The sequence below is a fragment of the Salvelinus alpinus genome, chromosome 17, assembly GCF_045679555.1.
Source record: "Salvelinus alpinus chromosome 17, SLU_Salpinus.1, whole genome shotgun sequence".
In the NCBI taxonomy this organism is placed as follows: Eukaryota; Metazoa; Chordata; class Actinopteri; order Salmoniformes; family Salmonidae; genus Salvelinus; species Salvelinus alpinus.
The window spans coordinates 20,375,858-20,398,034 of record NC_092102.1 but is presented as its reverse complement, the minus strand read 5'-3'; the positions used below and the strand labels follow the sequence as shown (position 1 = coordinate 20,398,034).

The 22,177-nt window shown below is 44.9% G+C and overlaps 2 protein-coding genes and 1 pseudogene across 3 annotated transcripts; 1 reads left to right on the top strand and 2 right to left on the bottom strand.

The window, feature by feature from the left end:
• Positions 1 to 548: 548 nt before the first annotated feature.
• On the bottom strand, positions 549 to 12,623 carry LOC139542434 (CDK5 and ABL1 enzyme substrate 2-like). Of its 2 annotated transcripts, XM_071347857.1 has the most exons (9): positions 12,030 to 12,623; positions 11,051 to 11,146; positions 4,740 to 4,817; positions 4,498 to 4,603; positions 4,247 to 4,418; positions 4,023 to 4,120; positions 1,620 to 1,726; positions 1,230 to 1,434; positions 789 to 1,063 (listed from the first exon to the last, which is right to left on the bottom strand). In XM_071347857.1, the coding sequence occupies exons 1-9, from the start codon at positions 12,554 to 12,556 to the stop codon at positions 923 to 925; spliced, it is 1,530 nt and encodes a 509-aa protein (XP_071203958.1). In that variant the 5' UTR covers positions 12,557 to 12,623; the 3' UTR covers positions 789 to 922. The 2 variants fall into 2 exon arrangements, with proteins under 2 accessions (XP_071203959.1, XP_071203958.1); XM_071347858.1 differs by lacking the exon at positions 4,740 to 4,817 and having other exon boundaries at positions 549 to 1,063.
• Positions 6,461 to 7,376, top strand: LOC139543195 (deoxynucleotidyltransferase terminal-interacting protein 1 pseudogene; annotated as a pseudogene).
• Positions 12,624 to 15,752: 3,129 nt separating the features above from the next.
• On the bottom strand, positions 15,753 to 20,580 carry xkr7a (XK related 7a). The gene is made up of 3 exons (XM_071347855.1): positions 19,872 to 20,580; positions 17,408 to 17,607; positions 15,753 to 16,846 (listed from the first exon to the last, which is right to left on the bottom strand). The coding sequence occupies exons 1-3, from the start codon at positions 20,552 to 20,554 to the stop codon at positions 15,888 to 15,890; spliced, it is 1,842 nt and encodes a 613-aa protein (XP_071203956.1). The 5' UTR covers positions 20,555 to 20,580; the 3' UTR covers positions 15,753 to 15,887.
• Between the last annotated feature and the right edge of the window lie 1,597 nt (positions 20,581 to 22,177).

The following is a 22,177-nucleotide window of genomic DNA, read 5'->3' as shown; positions in this document are numbered from 1 at the left end:
GAGAATGCCAAGAGTGTGCAAAGCTGTTATCAACGGGTGGCTACTTTGAAGAATCTCAAATATAATTTGATTTGTTTAACACTTTTTTGGTTACTACATGATTCCATAGTTTTGACTTCTTCACTATTATTCTACAATGTAGAAAATAGTAAAAAATAAATAAAAATCTTTGAATGAGTAGGTGTCCAAACTTTTCACTGGTACTGTACGTGTGTGTTGTTTTGCTAGACATTACTGCCCTGTTGGCGCTAGAAACAAGCATTTCGCTGCACCTGCGAAAACATCTGCAAATCAGTGTACGTGACAAATAAACTGATTTGAGCTATAAATGAACAAAGATAACACCAGGCACAATTTACACATAAAAACGACTTTTCTGCACCTTTGGACAGTAAATTAAATTATTTCAAACTGATATGACAACCATCAACATCAAAGCCTCCTCTCTGTGTGTACTTAAAGACACCCCCATTGGGATGCTACCCCACACCCAGTTTTAGCTATTTTTCAATAAATATTTAACTTGTACTGTTTGTACAAATAAACATGGTTTAAAAAATATATATATTGATCAGAATGCAATACACACCACAGAAAGAAGTTTGGTACAAGCGAACGCAATAAGAATCAAAACAAAGAAAAATCAGTCCAATATCTTTGCGGAAAACACTCTTAATTAACCGTCATATCATGATAAAGAAAAATTCTAAATAAATATTGAGCACCTAAACCATTTCCCCCCCCCAATTTGAATAAGGGACACGTCAGCTGGGCTGACCTGCTATACCTAAACATATTCTAGGGAAGAAAATGCCTCCCTCCAGGTGATGATCCAGGATCAGCATTTCCAATCAATATCCTCAGGACTTAAATATCCAAACTGGCCCCAGGCCAGTGATTCAGGCCACCTCCAGGCTCCAGCCTAGCCCTGCTGCACCAGCCTGCGGTAGTGCGGCATGACCTTGCTGTCAGGGAGGTAGAGCCCCATCTCCAAGGCAACCAGGACAGGGAACTCCAATGGAATCAACTCCCGCCGGTTTATACGAAAACGCTCCTCCAGCTTCTGCTCAAACATGGACGGGGGGGGGGGGGGGGGTTGTAGTGTTAAGATGGCTAAGAATCTAACTATGATCACTAACAATTAATAGAAAACAAACTTAGTTATCCTGTGAGCAAAAGTACATGTAAGAAATTACTAAAATGTACATGTAAGAATTTACGTCACTCACGTCAATCAGCTGTCGGACCTCCTGCTTCTTCAGATCACTGCTGATCTTGGCTGCCAGCAGGACGCAGGCAGCAGACACCAGCTTCCTGTTTTGCTTGTTCAGGCGGCCCTGCAGCACCAGCTTCTCAAAGTACACAAAGGCCATGGCCACCGTGACTGGCTGCAGACTGCACTCCTCTCCCACCGCACGCATGTCCCGCTTCAGGCTGTCAAACAGGAGAGGTTATTGGTTACACATGGGTGTTCATGGAAGGCAGGTATGCAGGATTTGCATTTGTAAATGCATGGTTTGGAGACAAAGATACAAAGGGAAGTTTCAGACAGATAGACAGTGGATTTAAAAAAAAAAAAAAAACTTGTCTTGTGTGTACATCTGTGTTCATGTCTGCACCTTCTTATCTTGCTGAGGGTCAGTTTGATATGGGGGAACTTCTCCTTGAACGTCTCATTCATGTCTTTTTTCAGGTCCGACGGCTTCACATACTCAATAACAGTCGTCTGGAAGACAGGGAACAAGATAAATAAACTTCAGTTACTGCTAAACACAGCTGTTAGAATCTTGACTAGAACCCTACAATTGTATATTACTCGAGTGCTAGCCTCTCTACACTGGCTTCCTGTTAAGGCCAGGGCTGATTAGGGTTTTACTGCTAACCTACAAAGCATTACATAGGCTTCTCTCCGATTTGGTCCTGCCGTACATACCTACACGTACGCTACGGTCACAAGACGCAGGCCTCCTTATTGTCCCTAGAATTTCTAAGCAAACAGCTGGAGGCAGGGCTTTCTCCTATGGAGCGCCATTTTTATGGAATAGTCTGACTATCCATGTGAAAGCGCAGAATCGGTCTCGACCTTTAAGTCTTTATTGAAGACTCATCTCTTCAGTAGGTCCTATGATTGAGTGTAGTCTGGCCCAGGGGTGTGAAGGTGAACGGAAAGGCACTGGAGCGACGAACCACCCTTGCCATCTCTGCCTGGCCGGTTCCCCAAAATCCACTGGGATTTTCTGTCTCTAACCCTATTACGGGGGCTGAGTCACTGGTGCTCTTCCATGCCGTCCCTAGGAGGGGTGCGTCACTTGAGTGGGCCGAGTCACTAACGTGATCGTCCTGTCCGGGTTGGCGCCCCCCTCGAGTTTGTGCCGTGGGGGGGATCTTTGTGGGCTATACTCAGCCATGTCTCAGGGTAATAAATTGGTGGTTTGAAAATATCCCTCTAGTGGTGTGGGGGCTATAATTTGGTAAAGTGGGTGGGGTTATATCCTGTCTGGTTGGCCCTGTCTGAGGGTATCGCCGGACGGGGCCACAGTGTCTCCCGACCCGTCCTGTCTCAGTCTCCAGTATTTATGCTGCAGTAGTTTATGTGTCGGGGGGCTAGGGTTATATCTGTTATATCTGGAGTATTTCTCCTGTCTTATCCGGTGTCCTGTCTGAATTTATGTATGCTCCCTCCAATTCTCTCTCTCTCACCCTCTTCCGGAGGACCTGAGCCCTGGGACCTTGCCTCAGGACTACCTGGCCTGATGACTCCTTGCTTTTCCCAGTCCACCTGGTAGTGCTGCTGCTCCAGTTTCAACTGTTCTGCCTGCAGCTATGGAACCCTGACCTGTTCACCCGACGTGCTACCTTGTCCCAGAATTGCTGTTTTCGACTCCCTCTCTCTACCGCACTTGCTGTCTCTAACTCTAAACGCTCGGCTATGAAAAGCCAACTGACATTTACTCCTGAGGTGTTGACCTGTTGCACCCTCTACAACTACTGTGATGATTATGATTATCATTTGACCCTGCTGGTCATCTATGAACGTTTGAACATCTTGGCCATGTACTGTTATAATCTCATCCCAGCACAGCCAGAAGAAGACTGGTCACCCCTCAGAGCCTGGTTCTTCTCTAGGTTTCTTCCTAGGTTCCTGACTTTCTAGGGAGTTTTTCCTAGCCACCCTGCTCCTACATCTGCAATGCTTGCTGTTTGGGGTTTTAGGCTGGGTTTCTGTATAGTACCTTGTGACATCGGCCGATGTAAAAAGGGCTTTATAAATACATTTGATTGAAATTTGATTGATAAATATGAGAACTTCGCTTTCATCCTATTTATAGAGATTCCATGTAAGAGATTCCATCATCTACGAGGGGCTTTGTGTTCTCTGGAAAATAATGATCGACGTGGAAGGTGTGTTCGGAGTGGAACTGTCCTTCCACGGAGTTGCATTATTTTCCAGAGAACGCGTAGAGCCCCGAGTTGATTATTCCTTTTATACCATGGCTATAATTTACCACTAGAAATGTTTTCATTTGCAGGTAGAAATGTGTTCAACATCCACTGAAGTAGCTAGCAAGTTGACAGTAGTTGCCTTGGTAACCAAAGAGACTTGGTAGTTTAGCTAACCAAACCATCAGTCCTAGCTTGCTATTATGAAGATCAAATTCAACAATACCAATAAATGTTTCCAATTCGACTTTCGCTTTTAAAAGCAGTTCCAACATAGAACATGTAATATCTATAGCCATTTAATTGTACCGTGTGTTATAGGGAAATAATGCATGCTCTAGAATGCCCTTTAAGCCAATCAGAAACAATTACTCAACAATGCCATGGTATAACATGTCATTTTTATTATGTGCAGTAAAGTTTACTAGTCATACAATTGCTTTATTGTTTTAGTTTATAATGGTGCTACTGTACAAAATAAGTGCATTCTGGACTGTCAGTGTGTCTTGTGATGTATTGTCTAGTCACAAAGTCATGTGTTGAGGTGTGTGTTACATGTATCATTTTATATGAACGCTTACCATATAGGATGCAAATATAAGAACTCTCTTGTGTCTCCCGCAAGGCCACTGAGGGTCACTGAGTAGGTAAGGATCATAGTCTGTCAGGTCTTCTATACCTGTAAAAATGGGGATTAAATCAAATGAGAACACACACACAGTAATGATTGCAAAAACAATTTGCCAGAGGAGAGAGAGAGAGAGAGAGTGCATGTAAGCCTCTATTCTAGTGAAGTGGAGCGTACTCGGGTCCTGTCCTATGGTGCTGTTGAGTCGAGACGGGTTGGTGTAGTTCTTCTGGCCGTTGCCTCGGTAACGGGACAGGGGTGTCTGTGTTGTGCTGGGCTCTAGTGGTCCACTGCTCTTCGACCTCACCAGGGCATTAGTTGGGAAAAGGAATCTGGCGTACGATACCGTCTGATGAGGAAAGATACATGTTAACTAACACAAAGCACAGACAGATAGTACGTAATCGCACTCTCCAGTTCAACCTTACCTTTCCATATGCCCCTAGCTCCACCCCAAGGCCTTCCAGGCCAGGGAACAGGTCAGAGCCAACCCCAGAGGACAGCCGTTGTTTCTGAGCATCCAGCTTTGGGTCACTGGGTGGGCAGGAAGAGAAACTACTCATGTCACCATCATGTAGCTCCACGTTAAAGCCTGAGATCATAATAACGCAACTCCTTTCCTGAGGGCGATACATGACACCTGTAGTTGGTTGGGGTTGTGTGTTTGTACCTGAGGTGAATACATTCTCCATAGGGCAGCACTGAGAAAGCAGCACATAGAGACCGCTTGGCACAAATCAGCATAATCCTGCAGGACATAGATAGCAAGTACAGGCACACAAAACATACGCAGTGTCAGGCTACAGAAACAGCTACAGTCACACTACAGCCATCTACAGCATTAGTACTGCACTTATTAGTACAATAAGTACACAAGGCAGGCAATACCCTTGACCTCATCTTTACTAGAGGCTGTTCGCCTACTAATCTCACGGCAACCCCCCCTCCAGGTCTCTGATCACTACGGTTTCCTTTTCTGTCTCATGTTCCCCCAACCCTAGCAACTCAGCCCCTATTCAGATAATCATGCACCATTGCAATCGTTGCGCTCTCTCTCCCTCACTACTCTCTCCTCTTCTATAATATAATCTCTCCCTTCTGCTAAATCCTTCTCCCTTCAGTCTCCTGATTCTGCCTCTTTGACCCTACTCTCCTCCCTTTCCACATCCTATGACTTGCACTGTCCCCTTTCCTCCCGGCCGGCTCGACCCTCCCCTCCTGCTCCGTGACTGAGTGACTCATTGCGAGTTTACAGAACAGGGCTGTGGGCAGCTGAGTGAAAACTTACAGAGGACCTATCATCCCTCCTCTCTACCTTCTCTTCCTCTGTATCTGCTGCTAAAGCCACTTTCTACCACTATAAATGTCGAGCTTCTGCCTCTAACCCTAGGAAACTCTTTTCCACCTTCTACTCCCTCGTTAATCCTCATTCCTCGTTCAACCACTTTGAAAAGAAAGTTGACAACATCCACTCCTTATTAACTCAGCCTATTGAGTCCACTGGTCTCACTCACACAGAACTACCCTATGCCTTGACCTCTTTCTCCCCTCTCTCCAGATAAAATCCTGCAACTAGTGAGGTCCGGCCGCCAGACAACCTGCCGCACTACCCCATCCACTCCTCCCATTCCTCATCCCTGACCACTGGCTGCATCCCCTCCTCCCATTCCTCATCCCTGACCACTGGCTGCATCCCCTCAGACTTCAAAATGGCCCAAGTCGCTCCCCTCCTCAAGAAACCAACACTTGAACCCTCTGATGTAAAAGAAAAACTACAGACCAGTATGCCTTCTTTCCCAAACACTTGAGCGTGCTGTCTCTGACCAACTATCTCACTCAGAACAATCTTCTTGACCCTAACAAGTCAGGCTTCAAGACGGGTCACTTAACCAAGACTGACAGAGATGAGCACTGTGTCACGGAGGCTCACAGCACTGCCAAAGCTGACTCTCTCCTCATCCTCCTAGATCTATCCGCTGCCTTCGACACCGTGAACCATCAGATCCTCCTCTCCACCCTCAGGGACTGGGCATTTCAGGCTCTGAAGTTGTTCTTCCTCCTGGGGAAGGCCTGTCAGCTCCAAGACCGCTCCATCACGGTTGACAACTCCACGGTGTCCCACTTCCAGAATGCAAAGAACCTTGGCGTGACCCTGGACAATAAACATTAAAGCAGTGACTCGCTCCTGCAGGTTCATGCTCTACCACATCTGTAGAGTATGACCCTCTCACACACAGGAAGCGGCGCAGGTCTTAATCCAGACACTTGTTTTCTCCCGTCTGGACTACAGCAACTCACTGTTGCCTTAGCTCCCCGCTTGTGCCATCAAATCCCTACAATTTATCCAGAACACTGCAGCACGCCTGGTGTTCAATCTTCCCAAATTCTCCCATGTCACCACACTCCTCTGCACACTCCCCTGGCTTCCAGTAGAAGCTCGCATCCACTACAAGACCATGGTACTTGCCTACGGAGAAGCAAGAGGAACTGCCTCTCCCTACTTTCAGGTTCTGCTCAAACCCTACTAACCCAACCAGAGTACTCTGTTCTGCCACCTCTGGTCTCTTGGTACTCCCGCCCCTAAGGGAAGGCAGCTCCCGCTCAGCCCAACCTCTTCTCTGTCCTGGCACCCCAATGGTGGAACCAGCTTCCTCCTGAAGAGGAACAAAAGAGGACGTACAGACCGAGCAACTGATCCGAGAAGCCTGCAGAAACTGCCAAACAGGTCTTCTCAGATGGGTACAAAGAGGCAGTGGCAAGTCCTGGTCCTGAGCCTCCAGTCAAGTGGGCGTAACTGGAGGATGAGGCCAGTCAAAGGACCAACCCTGTTCCAAAAAGCGGAGAGGGCGCACAACAGCTCCTGTCGGTTCCTCTGACAAGCCTGTTACATTTAGCAATCTGCCTAAGTCCAAGACATCAGAGTCCATAACGCCTGAGGGACCAAAATGGGACCCTTCCAGACTGAATGAAGGGAGCACATTTGGTCTTGGGTCCAGAGCAAACAAGGCTTTAGGAATGGGTGGCACCAGAGGAAGGACTTCACATAAAACATGCTGACCTCAAGTATACGGCCGATGCCCAGGACAAACACTGGTTGGCAGAGAGACAGCATATGAGAGCCACAGGTGGAAAGATGGCCCATCTCCTTATTGAAGAGTATGTCCAGGACCTGTCTCTGAGGAACGATTACAAACATTGCCCTGACCTGAAAATGATCCCAGTTGAATTGAAGCCTTTTACGGTTCCCGGGTGGATGATTGAGAAGATGCAGAAGGCCATGGAGGCCCAGAGTTCAGGGAAGGAATAAAGTCCTAGTCAGTAAAGGGCACCCTGTTCTCTGGCCCCTGTACAAAAGCAGTACACTAAAGGGCACCATTTTGTGGGTGGCAGGTAGCCTAGCAGTTAAAAGCATTGGGCCAGTAACCAAATGGTTGCTGGTTCGAATCCCCAAGCCGACTAAATCTGTTGATGTGACCTTCAGCAAGACGCTTAACCCTAATTACTCCTGTAAGTCGCTCTGGAGAAGAGCATCTGCTAAATGACTCAAAGTAAAATGAAACTAGGACAGCAAAGTCCCTGACCATCTTCCAAAAACATGTTAAATAATCCCACAGCACCCCCCCCGCAAAAAAACACAATCACACTTGACTCTTTTCCCTCTTACTAGCTCAGACTTTGCTGATAGCTACACAAGGCCAAAAGTATGTGGACATCCCTTCAAATTATTGGATTTGGTTATTTCAGCCACACTCGTTGCTGACAGGTGTATAAAAATCGAGCACACAGCCACGCAATCTTCAAAGACAAACATTGGCATTAGAATAGCCTTACTGAAGTGACTTACAATGTGGCACAATCACAGGATGCCACCTTTGCAACAAGTCAGTTCATTAAATTTCTGCCCTGCTAGAGCTGCCCCGGTCAATTGTAAGTGCTCTTCTCATTGTGAAGTGGAAATGTCTAGGAGCAACAACGGCTCAGCAGGGAAGTGGTAGGCCACACAAGCTCACAGAACGGGTGCTGAACCGCTTTAAAAAATAGTCTGTCCTCGGTTGCAACACTCACTACAGAGTTCCAAACTGCCTCTCGAAGCAACGTCAGCACAAGAACTGTTCGTCGGGAGCTTTAGATCTCCATGCGCAATGCCAAGAGTTCGGCTGGAGGGGTGTAAAGCTCTCCACCATTGGACTCTGAAGCAGTGGAAACTCATTCTCTGGAGTGATGAATCACGCTTCACCATCTGGCAGTCCAACGGACGAATCTGGCTTTGGCGGATGCCATGAGAACACTACCTGCCGCAATGCATAGTGCCAATTGTAACGTTTGGTGGAGGAGGAATAATAGTCTGGGGCTGTTTTTCATGGTTCAGGCCCCTTAGTTCCAGTGAAGGGAAATCTTGCTACAACATACAATGACATTCTAGACGATTCTGTGTTACCAACTGTGGCAACAGTTTGGGGAAGGCCCTTTCCTGTTTCAGCATGACAATGCCCCCATGCACAAAGCGAGGTCCATACAGAAATGGCTTGTGAGATCGTATGGAAGAACTTGACTGGCCTGCACAGAGCCCTAACCTCAACCCCATCGAATACCTTTGGGATGAATTGGAACGCTGACTGCAAGCCAGGCCTAATCGCCCAAAATCAGTGCCCGACCTCACTAATGCTCATGGCTGAATGGAAGCAAGTTCCCACATCTAGTGGAAAGTCTTCCCAGAAGAGTGGATGCTGTTATAGCAGCAAAAAGGGGACCAACTCCATATTAATGACCATGACTTTAGAATGAGATATTCGAAATGCAGGTGTCCACATACTTTTGGCCATGTAGTGTATTTTGAGGAAAAATGTACTTACTATGAATGTGATGTGGTTGTCCCACCTCGCCATCTTAAGTTGAATGTACTAACTGTAAGTCGCTCCGGATAAGAGCGTCTGCTAAATGACTAAAATATAATGTACATTACCAGGACAAAAACATGGTATACTGTAAACTGCGTCAGCCAACAAAGCTACTTCAGCCAGTCAACCGCAGCACGAGAGAAGACATTTGAGTGAGAAACTACAAAACGTGTACGCAACCAATGCAGTATAAATCTGCTAACAGTTTACAGAGTAAGCTCAAAGCAACTGTAAACAGCCAGCCATAGCACTTAGGCCTATCTATAAGACAGCCTAAATCTACACACAGCCGCTAAAGGCGCCAGTCCTCACAACACATCAGTCAATAACATACGTCAGCCAGCCCAGCAGCCTCTCCTTTGGGATTTCAGCCTTGCAGCTAAAGCTCGGGCCAGACCTTGGATAAGAGAAGCTTATCTCACCAAGGGGGAAATACATACACTTTTTAAATCCCCTTTCTCATCCACTCCAATGGTTTTACAGTTACTTCAATGCTCTGTATAGACTAAATACAAGTTTATAAGCAAAGACAGAATCTTTGGGAAACTGGTTATTGCCAGAGCCATATGTTAAAGAGTTGGGCCACATTTTAGAATGTTTTATATTGTTCCAATTCAGTTACATAGTATTATTTAAATATTTCCCCCATGCTAATGGAGCACTAACATGGCTCCATATCATTTTGAAGTGTCATGTAAATGCACTATAATACTCATTTTATACATTACCATGTGTACAAAACATTAGGAACACCTGCGTGTTCCATAACATAGACTAACCAGGTGAAAGGTGCTACCTTATTAATGTCACTTGTTAAATCCACATCAAATCAGTGTAGGTGAAGGGGAGGAGACCGGTTAAAGAAAGATGTTTAAGCTTTGAGACAATTAAGACATGGATTGTGTATGTGTGCCATTCAGAGGATGAATGGGCAAGATAAAAGATTTAAGTGCCTTTGAATGGGGTATGGTAGGTGCCAGGCGCGCTGGTTTGTGTCAAGAACTGCAACGCGGCTAGATCTTTCACAATCAACCGTTTCCCGTGTGTATCAAGAATGGTCCACCACCCAAAGGACATCCAGCCAACTTGACAACTGTGGCAGGCATTGGAGTCAACATGGGCCAACATCCCTGTGGAACGCTTTCAACACCTTGTAGTCCATGCCCCGACAAATTGAGGCTGTTCATGGGGCGCTAACATGGCTGCAGTGCCATATAAAATTGGTCACATAATACAGAAACCTCAGTGTCCCAACTCTAAATACATGGTTCTGGTTATTGCTAAACGATCTTACGTGTCAGCAACATGCAATACTGTATTCGCATTTGACACATGATACACAGGAAACTATGGGTGTGATATTGTCTATGATTAAGTAATCTTCAGGTAGGGTGAAATGGGGGGGGGGGGGGGGGGGGTTCTAAAACTGTGTTTTCCTTGTTGAAACAGATTAGATGCATGTCTTATATGTATGTCCCCAGGGGAACTTTTCTTTCTAAAGACAACCTAACAGCTGCAGCCGTAGCCCTATACTCACTCACGAAAACACATTGAGTAAGAGACGAAGTTCAACGGAGATAGAATAGGCTGAGTGCAGCCTGAGCATGATATTTCAGTCCCATCTTACATAAGGGGTGTTTTACTGTTATTGCCAGAGAGAGTTATATTTCCACAGGACAGCTCTTTGGTGTTTTGATTTGTTTCCAAGGGTGATTCAATTCACACAGTACTGCTGTTACTCATTTAGGAGTCTAGCTAAGTGAGCGATCTAAGTTCCAGCAGGTCTTAGATAAAAGCCAAATGCATGCGTTTGCATCGCAACAGGGCTTAGTATAGAACTGGCTGTGAAGTTACTTCATGGAAAACTCTTAAGGCCTTTGCAATCTTCTTCCCTCTTTTCTAGACATTACAATTATCAATTCATTGTAACTAATTTACTGTATGTCATGGAATTCACAGAAATGCCATTTAGAATGCCTTTCTTGATCCCACAGAAGAAAGTGTTATGTTTTGGTTGTCAATTTCATTAGAATACATGGTTTGCTCAACATCTTCTGCATTCTCATCTACTACTTTAACTCACCTGCTGCCTCTTGTGTCATATTGCCTCATACTCTTGATAAAGTGGACCTTCTTGGCCACCCTTGCGGGTCCTGGAGAGCCCGAATGATTCCGTGATCTACGACAATGGAGTACCCCAAAAAAGTTGTCAATTAAAACGTCAACATTAGTCATGTCTAATGTCTGGACCAACAGATAGCAAGTAGTACCATATCATTTCTCACTGAGTTGTAGAATATGGAAGTAGACCAAGTCTGTACATGAGGGGAATTAACAATGTTCTTGAAATAATAAAGGAAGACCTTGTAGATTTCTTTACATCACATATTTGAATAACAAAGCAAAAATTACAATCTTATCTGACAGGGAATTGAAGTAATTGTGTTTTTTAAAAGACGTCAGAGGAGAGAAAGACAGAAAAAGATGTGGGGTAGGGGAGGGAGAGATGAAAACACAGGACAAGATCTGACAACTATTGTAATGTTTACTTACACAAACAGAAGATCATTTTATTAAAATAAGTAACCCAATAAACAAAATATGTAAGAACTATATCAAATAATTGGATGAGCCTTTAGTTTTACTTAGGGATATATTGTAGCTGCCAGCAAGGTTTTTTTTTTTTAATCGGACCTTGACAGCCAGATACGATTTTCTCAATGGGACAGCTGACAATATAAAAATATATAATCATAATATTATTGCCTTGAGAAAAAACGTTGCTTTTTTTAAACGACAATTTCGAAGGTAGGTCTAGTAAACTGTTCCTATTTGAATAACCATTGATTTCTATAATGAAAGTACCTGTTGGCAATATGCGGAAGTAAGAACACCTTTATAAAATCAGGCCTATTCTGTCAAACGTTGAAACAGCCAATGTTTGTTACAATGAATACAAAAGCAGTTAGTTACACCTACAGTCCCGACGGATGGTCATCATAACAGATCCCTGATCGTTTACCACCCTTATAAAAATTGTGTATCTAGATAATATGTCCCACCTTTGACGTGTATCCCCCGGCACGGAATTCAGAGTCTGGAGCACAGATGGCGATTTGGCAATTGGATTGAAGGTCTGAGGTCCAGAAATAGGGGACAGGGGGGTATCTGGGGGTACTATGGTGTCTACACCCTCAAACAACACCTCACGGCACCCCACAGCAACACTTGCGCCCGTGTCTGTAGACATACCCAAATTAGGTAGGACTGGGCTCAGTCCCCCAATCCCCGCCACAGTAGTAGCAGCGCCACCGGCCAAGTAGGGTGATACATGGGGGAAGGTTCCGTAGGTGCACGGTGTCGCCTGTGCCCCGGCGGCGTCTCGACTTCGGAGCTCGGCGGCGTCCCTTTGACCGAGGTTTCCATTGCTGAGATGATATAAAGGCCGTCCGTCTAGAGATATATTGTTCAGGAAAGAAAGAGCCGCCTGTCTCCGTTGTGAGTCTTTACCTTTTCGCAGATGTTCTTTTTGTGATTTGGCAGTATTACCGCCTGTTTTACACTGACGACCGCACGCAGCAGTCGCCATTCTAGTACTATAATGATTGATAGTGCGTATTGAGGAACGAATTTAGCCGGCGAGAGGACAACTCCACACCCACCATAAGATGATTGGTTCAGACGTATCATTATGTAAATAAGTTCGTTCTAGCGGATTGGCTGTGAGATGTACACTGAGTATACCAAACATTAGGAACACCTTTTGTCCTCAGAACAGGCTCAATTTGTCGGCGCATGGACTCTACACTTTTGTCGAAAGCGTTCCACAGGGATGCTGGCCAATTTTGACTCCAATGCTTCCCACAGTTGTGTCAAGTTGGCTGGATATCCTTTGGGTGGTGGACCATTCTTGATACACAAGGGAAAGCGTTGCAGTTATTGACACAACCCTGTTCAAATGCACTTCAATATGTTTCTTGCCCTCTGAATGGCACACACACACAATCCATTTCTCAATTGTCCAAGGCTTAACAATCATTCTTTAACCTGCCTCCTCCCTTCATCTACACTGATTGAGGCAGATTTAACAAGTGACATCAATAAGGGGTCATAGCTTTCACCTGGTCAGTCTGTCATGGAAAGAGCAGGTGTCCTTAATGTTTTGTACACTCATTGTATATATGCCATTTAGCAGACGCTTTTATCTAAAGCGACCTATGTCCTTGTGTGCATATGTTTTATGCATGGGGATGAACAAACTATCCTGGCATCCAAAGCAATGCTCTACCAACTAAGCTACAGAGGACCACAGATGCTAGAGGGATTTGTAACAACGGATAGATACATCGTTACAATGGATAGAGATACATACTGTAGGTACAACGGATAGAGATACATACTGTAGGTACAACGGATAGAGATACATACTGTAGGTACAACGGATAGAGATACATACTGTAGGTACAACGGATAGATACATCGTTACAATGGAGAAAGATACATACTGTAGGTACAACAGATAGAGATACATACTGTAGGTACAACGGATAGAGATACATACTGTAGGTACAACAGATAGATACATCGTTACAATGGATAGAGATACATACTGTAGGTACAACAGATAGATACATCGTTACAATGGATAGAGATACATACTGTAGGTACAACGGATAGATACATCATAGGCATAGCCAAGGTATTGTTATACATTAGATCCCATGCATTTATTCAGCAAAACATTGGACATCTTTGGAAATCTTAACCAATATATTTTTACATCAATTATTATGGTGCTATTACTAATTTCATTTCACCAATCAGTGCACTTCATGGTAAGTATAGGGATCTTATTTATAATAGCCAACTATATTGAGAAGTTCAGTGATCATTTATATTGAATTACATTGTGCTGCAGATTTTCAATATTGTGCCCCTATATGAGATAAGAGTGGCTGGGAAGTGTTTTCGGTTGAAAATGATGATAAATAATAAATAATTTTGTGGACACAGCCCCACCTGGCCCAACGACCTCTGGCTGGACTCAGGTGCCAGCAGCCAACCGAGTAGTGTTTCATAATCCACTGATCCACTGCTACACGAGACAGGATTTAGCTGTTTACCACTGGGCAATCTAATCAGAACAATCTGTCACTTTAGTAGAATGATTCGCTCGGTCTCTCTCTCCATCTGTCTCTGTCCGTCTGTCTAATTGTATGATTCACATTTAAACCATTCTACAGTAGTTTGATAACTGTATTTAACTGACCTAAAAGATGGATTTCCAGTTCCCACATATACTGTACATGTATGTATATTTTGGATAATTAACTATATTTTGGATAACTGTGGATGCATTTGGTTTCTGAAAATCACACATTGAAAGAATGACTTGGTCATAGAAGGTAAACACATTGCTCTTTATTTTCTCAACAACAACATAATGAAAGTCTTTGTTCTTTTTTTCTGCAGTGATCAGCAACAGTCTGGAAAGACCAGTTTAAGGCTTTGATTCTGGTATGTGTGTTTGAGGTACAGCCCAGCCAAACCAGTATGGTTTGATGGATGAATCCAGACCAGAACACTGTATAAGTTAAGCCGTGGTGTTATACACAGACTCAACAGTTAGCACCAACATGGAGCCGTGGCTTCTTAGTTCTGTGGCTATGTGGAGATACTGTATTCATCTGCGTGCTAACAGGAGAATTGAGTTTACTGGACAGTATTTAGAACTAACGCGTCAGCATCTTTCTACAACACAATATCATATGAACCCCAATGTACAACATACACATGGGCACGAACAAGCGCACACGCTCCTCAAATAAAATTGCTCCCAGTTTCAGCCTCTCAGCCACATGGTTCTGTCTTCTTCTTCTGGATTTAAAGTTAATACGCTCAAGTTTTAGTGCTAGACAGATAGAACACTTATTTATGGAGCAATGGCAACCTAGATACACACAAAGCACATACTGTATCATCATCATGAAGATTGAAAGATATCTAAACTATTTTATACACGGCATCCGGAGTCCAGACAAGTTAGACATAATATAGCAATCCATGGTGCAGCAATCCTGCACATTCTGTATCCAGCCTACTTCCTATGTGTTGTACTACAGGAATGTTGTTGTAATACCACACCAACTGTAGAAAACATAGTGTACTGAACATTCATCTCGATAAATTTTTTCAATTTCCCTTGCTCTTTAGAAATTGTCCTATGGATTTTAGACAACTTATTAAGGCTTTGAGATTACTTAAACATGCATAAATAGCTATGACAAATCACACACAGCAGTAAGATATTCCATTGTCATCTTCAGGTCAAAATGTCCTGTTCCAGTAGCTCAAATAGATGGATATGTATTAAGCATACCCATGTGACTTATTTACTGTTATGGTGTATTATCATAATAAATTAACAGAAATATTGTCATAGGTATTCATATGTTTAGGTATTGTCTCTAATGGTATTTTTCTTGGCTTGAGAGGACATTATTTTGAAGCACGTTCATTGAGGATGGTTTCCCTCTGACAGCCAGCCACAAAGCCCAGCTCCTCATTCTGTGTCCCTCTGCATGTTCACTGATCCCTAACCTCTGACCCCTGGCCAATAACCCTCCCTGTACCATCCCCCTAACCTGAGAAATTATACTGACCCCAAAATACACACCTCACCTAGTCACCTACTTAAGCCACATTAGACATTGTGTCTCTGTCCCAGACCTTTGATGTGAAAACATTTGGACACACTCCACCTCTCCTTGTCAGTGTACCCTTGATGCTTCACAACACCGACGGGCGACAGAGCAGAACTGGAGAAGAACTGATCCTCAGAGGGAGTTAGTCAGCTGTGTGCCACTGTGGGGCCTTACCGGCTGGCTGGAAGCCAGTTGAGTAACAGCACTCTCTGCGGTTCACACCGTGGTCTCATACTCCATCACCTCTGTGGGAGAGCCTAGACAGCGGTACTGGATCCTTGGTGTGACCGGAGCAGCACCCTCGAGCACCAGGATGGTTTTGCGCAGCCGGCGGTCAATGAAGTGGGCATCCCAGGCAGGGTACTTCTTCCTGGGCAAGTCAATACGGATGACTGGCCCCTCTGTACTAGGGGCAAGGGGTGGGAGAGTGGCTTTGACTCCTCTTTTAAGTGTTCGTACCAGAAACACGTCTGAATTAGCCCCTCCCATCTGCTCACGGTCTCCCCCTTTAGTCCTCTGCAGGGTCCTGGGGGGGCTGGCCACTACATCTGGAGGGAGAGAGGAAGCTGGGGAAAGGCAGGACTCCACTGCTATCTCCTCCGGCACCCCCCATCCCCACCCTGAGATTGGACCGTCAGGGTGCAGCAGGCAGTAGTATACAAACATAAAGAAGGTCCCCAGAGCGTAGCTACTGGCCACCATACACACTGTGAGTAGGGCATTGAAGTCTGACGTCTGTGGGGCGCGGTACAGATACCAGAATGTGGTGAGTGCCACGTTCTCAATAAATACAACCACACTGTAGACGAGCATACGGCAGCGTGTGCGCCCCTCCCTCACGCTAAACCAACAGAAAACATACACAATGCCGACCACCATGTTATAGATGATCTCCTCCCATTTGGACATGCAGAAGTCTGTTTCGCCTTGAATGATCCAGAATGTCATGATGCACCAATGGGCCACAATGAAGATACCAAAGTAGAGCTGGAATACGGAGGCAAACAGGGCGAAGGCCATCGTACGGGCTCCGATGGTAAACAGGTGCCACAGGATTTGCACAATGACAGCCTTGTAGGACATGGGCAGCTTGTCGTCCCGGGAGTCCCTCAGAACCTTCTGGTAGGAGGCGATCATCCAGGACAGGGACACCAGCGAGGCAGAGGCTGAGAGGCCTGGAGAGAGAGATAGAGGCAGGGAGAGACAGGAGACAGGCAGAAAGAGAGACAGGGGAAAAAAGTAGAGGTTTAGCAGTGTAAAAGGGTCTGGCAGTCATGAGATTAAAATAACTCGCTGCTGAGCTGAGTGTCATGTGAAGCAGAACGCTCCTTTGTAGTCTAAGGAATGCTTCAGGCCGGGGAAACATTCCTACAATCCAGACCAGTATGCCAGAATTTGTCAGCTTTCACCCATCTTTGTGTAGGTATTTTTAAATGAAGGATGTTGTGGATTGAAAATCTGGCAGTTCTGACTGAGTGATGTCACGTTTGGGGGAGTTTCAGAGGGTGATGTCACTAGTGAGTGATTATTAAGGTATAGGCATAAGCAATATAAATGGGTTTGGGTATAGAACGTGTCAAGATACTGGGTAGTTTGAGATGGTGATTAGTACGGTAAAGTACGTGTCAATGTCAAGGATAAGCCATCACAGTGGATTGTATTGGGGAGTTTGAGATGGTCATGCCACTAGTAATTATTAAGGTTCAGGACAGTATTGTGTTCAGACCGTGACTCACCCTGCAGCGGGAGGACCTGGCTGGCCTGGACCATGATGCTTAGCTGCAGGACCAGCTGGGGGGCGCTCTTCAGGAAGGACTCCAGCAGGCGCAGCATGCTGATGTCAGCGCTCTCAAACATCATGCGCCAGTAGAAGTGACGACGCTCATGGTCCCCACGCCAGCGACTCTGCACCCCCAAGTACAAGGCATGGACATACCTGTGGAACATCAGACAGGAAGAGGGAGGTGGGGAGATAGGGACAGAGAGGGAAGGGCATGAGTATGATATTGGAATCATGTCACATTTTTTGTGAGAGAAGAATCTCCAGCTATCAAGAAACACTCCATATCAATCTGTTTTATCCACATGACAGCACCATTCCAAGACAGATGGCTCATTGCAGCCTTAGTCCAGCCTCATTCTAGCAACTGAACTTCAAACTCTCCTGACAGCCTGGGAGCTGTCACTCCATCCAGACAGAAAAACTGGTAATAGTTTGTCGTCTCTTGGTAGAGTGCCACTGAGCATGAATCGGTCTGGTCACTTCATCCTGTCCTCTCCAGGCTACAGAAGTGATCGCTTTGACAATATAAAATGATACTTTCTCATTTGACTTCAACCTCTCTAAATGGAGTGACTGTTTTTGTCATGCGTCATTACCTCTGACTGATTGTGTGAAAGAGAAATGTGTCTCTGTGATGGAGGAACAGGAACTAAATGTGGCTTGGTGATGGCTAGAGGGAGGTTGGGAAAAAACAGAGCCCTGTCCTATAGTATCTCAATGAGCCCAGTGAACCAGGAGGGAGTTAGTATAACCCTTTCTGTTCTGGTTTCCTCTGCCTGGGGATGTCATACACACACAGCACACACATAAATGCATGCTATAGTTTCCCACTGATGATTATTCTCTAAGTGATCCAAAAGCATCCTGCCATGCCACTCCCATCTAATATCATCCAAGCTGATTTAAATATAATGACAACATGCTTTGCTGACCCCAGAACAGCATCATTAGCCTTTACTCGCCTCTATCCCAGTGCACCTGTCTGTCTGTGTATCAGTGACAGTTAATTCCAGAGTTAACACCTGAGGGTAAAACATTCAATGGTAATCCTCTTTAATGTGCAGACACGCCAGTCCAAGACCAGCAGCATGGAACAGAGCACACACAACAGCTTTAATGGCATTACAGCTAATACCACTTTGCCTCAGAGACGTTCAATAGACTCCTCAGACGGGACTGTACCGTGTTTCAATCTATACCAGGAAATAAAGAATATGTAAATCCTGCCCATGGAGTAATCTAAAATCAAATCAAAACAAATTTGATTTATCACATGCGCTGAATGCAACTGGCGTAGACTTTACAGTGAAACACCTGCTTACAAACCTTTTCCCAATGATGCAGAGTTTAATGATACAGATGCAGTGAAAAAGAGCAGAAAACTGATTTTGCAAAGAAAGAAATGATGGTGTGGTTGTCTATTCAAATCGTGTTTCTACAGTAGATCATGTGCCTGCAGACTCATTCAAGTGACAGTGAATTGACCTAAAGGTCGATCCCTCACATGTAATTGACATACAGTTGCCTAGCTATGTAAACTTACTTTCTGTCCCAGGGGAACAATGATAGAGAGAGAAAGAGAGAGAGAGAGGGTGGGGGATAGAAGGACATAGAGAATTAATGATTTGCCTCTGAGGTCCATATCACTGGCTGCTGTAAATACTATTAGCCTCAAGGCAACAGCTAGAGCCTGTCAAAACCAATCATCACAGACTATGGCTGATTCCGAAGACTACTACTTCTGTATCTGTGGCTGATTCTGAAGACTACTGTATCTGTGGCTGAGTAGACCTACAGAGCAATACATCTGCAATGTGAAATGCAATGAGGCTAAGATATATTTGTTACATCCTCCTAACATGTCTAGCCTATTTTTCACAATATTATTGGCATGCATGGCATAGATAGAAAATCCATAACATAGGAAATCCATGTCCTGATATCAAATCCTAACACTCCCCATCTCACAGAAGATCCGACACTTTCACACTCAAACGATGGAAGGAAGACAAATGGGATTTGTGTGTTCATAAAGCGAATGGTGTGGATGAGTAGACAATTTTCCCCGGGAGATTATTGACCTAGAAGCTCGTGAGGGGGGAGGAGCCTACAACTCCCTAACCTCGTTACCAGACGTCAAAGAAAGCGATACAAAATACTTTGTGAATAGAGTAGCCTTCTCTGGGCGAGTTTAGTTTAGTAGGGAAAAGGCTGAAATTAGGAAATGTTTTAACAATAATGTTTCAAATTGAGCTGTTACAACAAACCCAAACATAGTAGCCTAGTAGGGATACTAGAATGTTTTGATCACCATCTAAGCAGAACCCTTGACTCTCTCTCACACACACACACACACACACACACACACAAACACACACGTTCAAGCCAGGACAGTATCCGTGTATGAGTGATCTTACCTCCAGACCTGTGCTAGCTGAAATATATGGATGAAGCATTGAAAGAGCCACATAAGGGCTCTGCAGCAGCCCCGTGCGCCTCCCATAGTGCCGGTCGTAGGCAAAGCCCCGACCGCAGCATCACGGCCAGCGCCCCCTTGCTCGCTGTCCTTGGTGCTGAAATGGCTCTTCGCTCCGGATGCTGCGACCACGGCAGCTGCGGCTGTGCTACTGTCGTTGGTATCCGAATAATCATAGGCGAACCACCTAAAACTCAACACCTGAACCACCACAGATGGAACTGTCACGAAGACCAGTGTCAATGCAAACCACCAGTAGTTCCGCCTGAGGTAGTAGTCCGCGGCCAGCCACAGGTCTGAGGCCCCGTCCGAAAAGAACACCAAAAGTGCACATATCGTCCAGCTGCAGTCGAGGAGCGAGTAGCGCTTCCTAGCAGGGTGGCACTGAGGCGAACGTTGAGCTGAACCGGACAGGCACTCGGGCGGGATGTCATTTCGCAACGAGACGGGTGCACCATCAGATTTAGCGGCCATGTTTGTTTTAGAGAAGAGAGTGAGCAAGGGAGATGAGAAAATGATGGAAGGGGGGAGGGGTCGCGTATGTGTATGAATGCCTGCGTGTGTGGGGGAGAAAGGGAGGGAGCAAAGGCGAGGGGATGTGGGAAAGCGAAAACGATATTTCATAATAAATCCTGACGAAAAATTTGATTTATTTAGCTCTACCATACGATAGAAAATTAACAGTAAAATGTTAGCACGCTAGATCATCATACGATTAATGATTGTGCGGTTTTCTTTAAGACTGCATTTGCACTGGCAAGGGGAGCCACGATGAAACAGTTGGACGTTTCATCCGTGCTGAACCGAACTGTGCTGAGATGGCCGTTTTGACAACACAGCACAGGGATCATCAACTAGATTCAGCCCCGGGACGATTTTATGTTGAGGGGATGGTCAGGGGGCCGGAACATAATTACAAATAATTTGTAGACTGCAAATTGACCGCAAGAATCCCAAACATATGTAATGTTTAGTTTGACTAAAATATAATAATTTCAAGCCTTGCTTATATTTGTATACGATCACCTGTCTCTCTATTATGAGTGGGAATGAGCGGGAATAATTAAAATCACTTGGAGCTGAGTTCCTGGTGTTTTTACTGTATTTTATGTCCAACAATGACCATTGAATTATATATTTTTTAATTGTGTGGGGGGGGGCTAAGAAAACTTGGGAGGCGAAATTAAATCACCAGCGCGCCGCCAGGTGGGGAAACCTAACATGGCAGATGTTACAATGTCATTTTGCAAGTGCATTCAGTACTTTGCTTCATATGAGTAGGCCTAATTTGCTCTAAAGGAGATTGTTGCTCCTCTGTGTAGTTAAGGCCTGCATGATCCATGTGCCACAAAGTTACTGTACTGGAAACATGTCTTAATAGACAACCTATTAAATACCAAGAAAGGCATACTATGATGGTGTGACACACATAGGCCTATCAAACCTGTCTAAAAGCAGGCCCCTATTTAATTATATATATTTTTTGATGTAACCTTTATTTAACTAGGCAAGTCAGTTAAGAACAAATTCTTATTTACAATGACGGCCTACCCCGGCCTAACCCGGACGACGCTGGGCCAATTGTGCGCCGCCCTATGGGACTCCCAATCACGGCCTGATGTGATACAGACTGGATTCAAACCAGGGACTGTAGTGCATTAGACCACTGCGCCACTCAGGAGCCCATGCCTCCTGGTACAGTCTGTAATTATACTGACACCTACTGGTGGCAGGGGCGGACTTAGTGATTTGGAGGCCCCAGGCAGAGGCCAGGCAGAGGTGGCTTTCACCCTCTGAATGGCACACCATGTCTCAATTGTTTCAAGGCTTAAAAATCCTTCTTTAACCTGTCTCCTCCACTTCATCTACACTGATTGAAGTGGATTTAACAGGTGACATCAATAAGGGATTTTAGCTTTCACTTGGATTCACCTAGTCAGTCTATGTCAAGGAAAGAGTAAGTGTTCCTAATGTTTTGTGCACTCAGTGTATGTATCCCAAGTATCTGATGCTGTACATGTCCTTTGCTTCGACAACAATGGCAGTATTATCAGCAGCACCTGTCTTTTTACTAAAGAAATGTGTAATTTTTCTGTTCAAATTAAATCTTTATTTTTCTTTTCTCTGCCCTGCTCTGAAAGCGTCTCATTGGTGCAACTTAATTTCAATCAAAGTCACTTTTACAATCATATCGTGTGAAACAATGCACGCAAACTCTTCAGGGTGGAATAGTCTATTATTATAAAC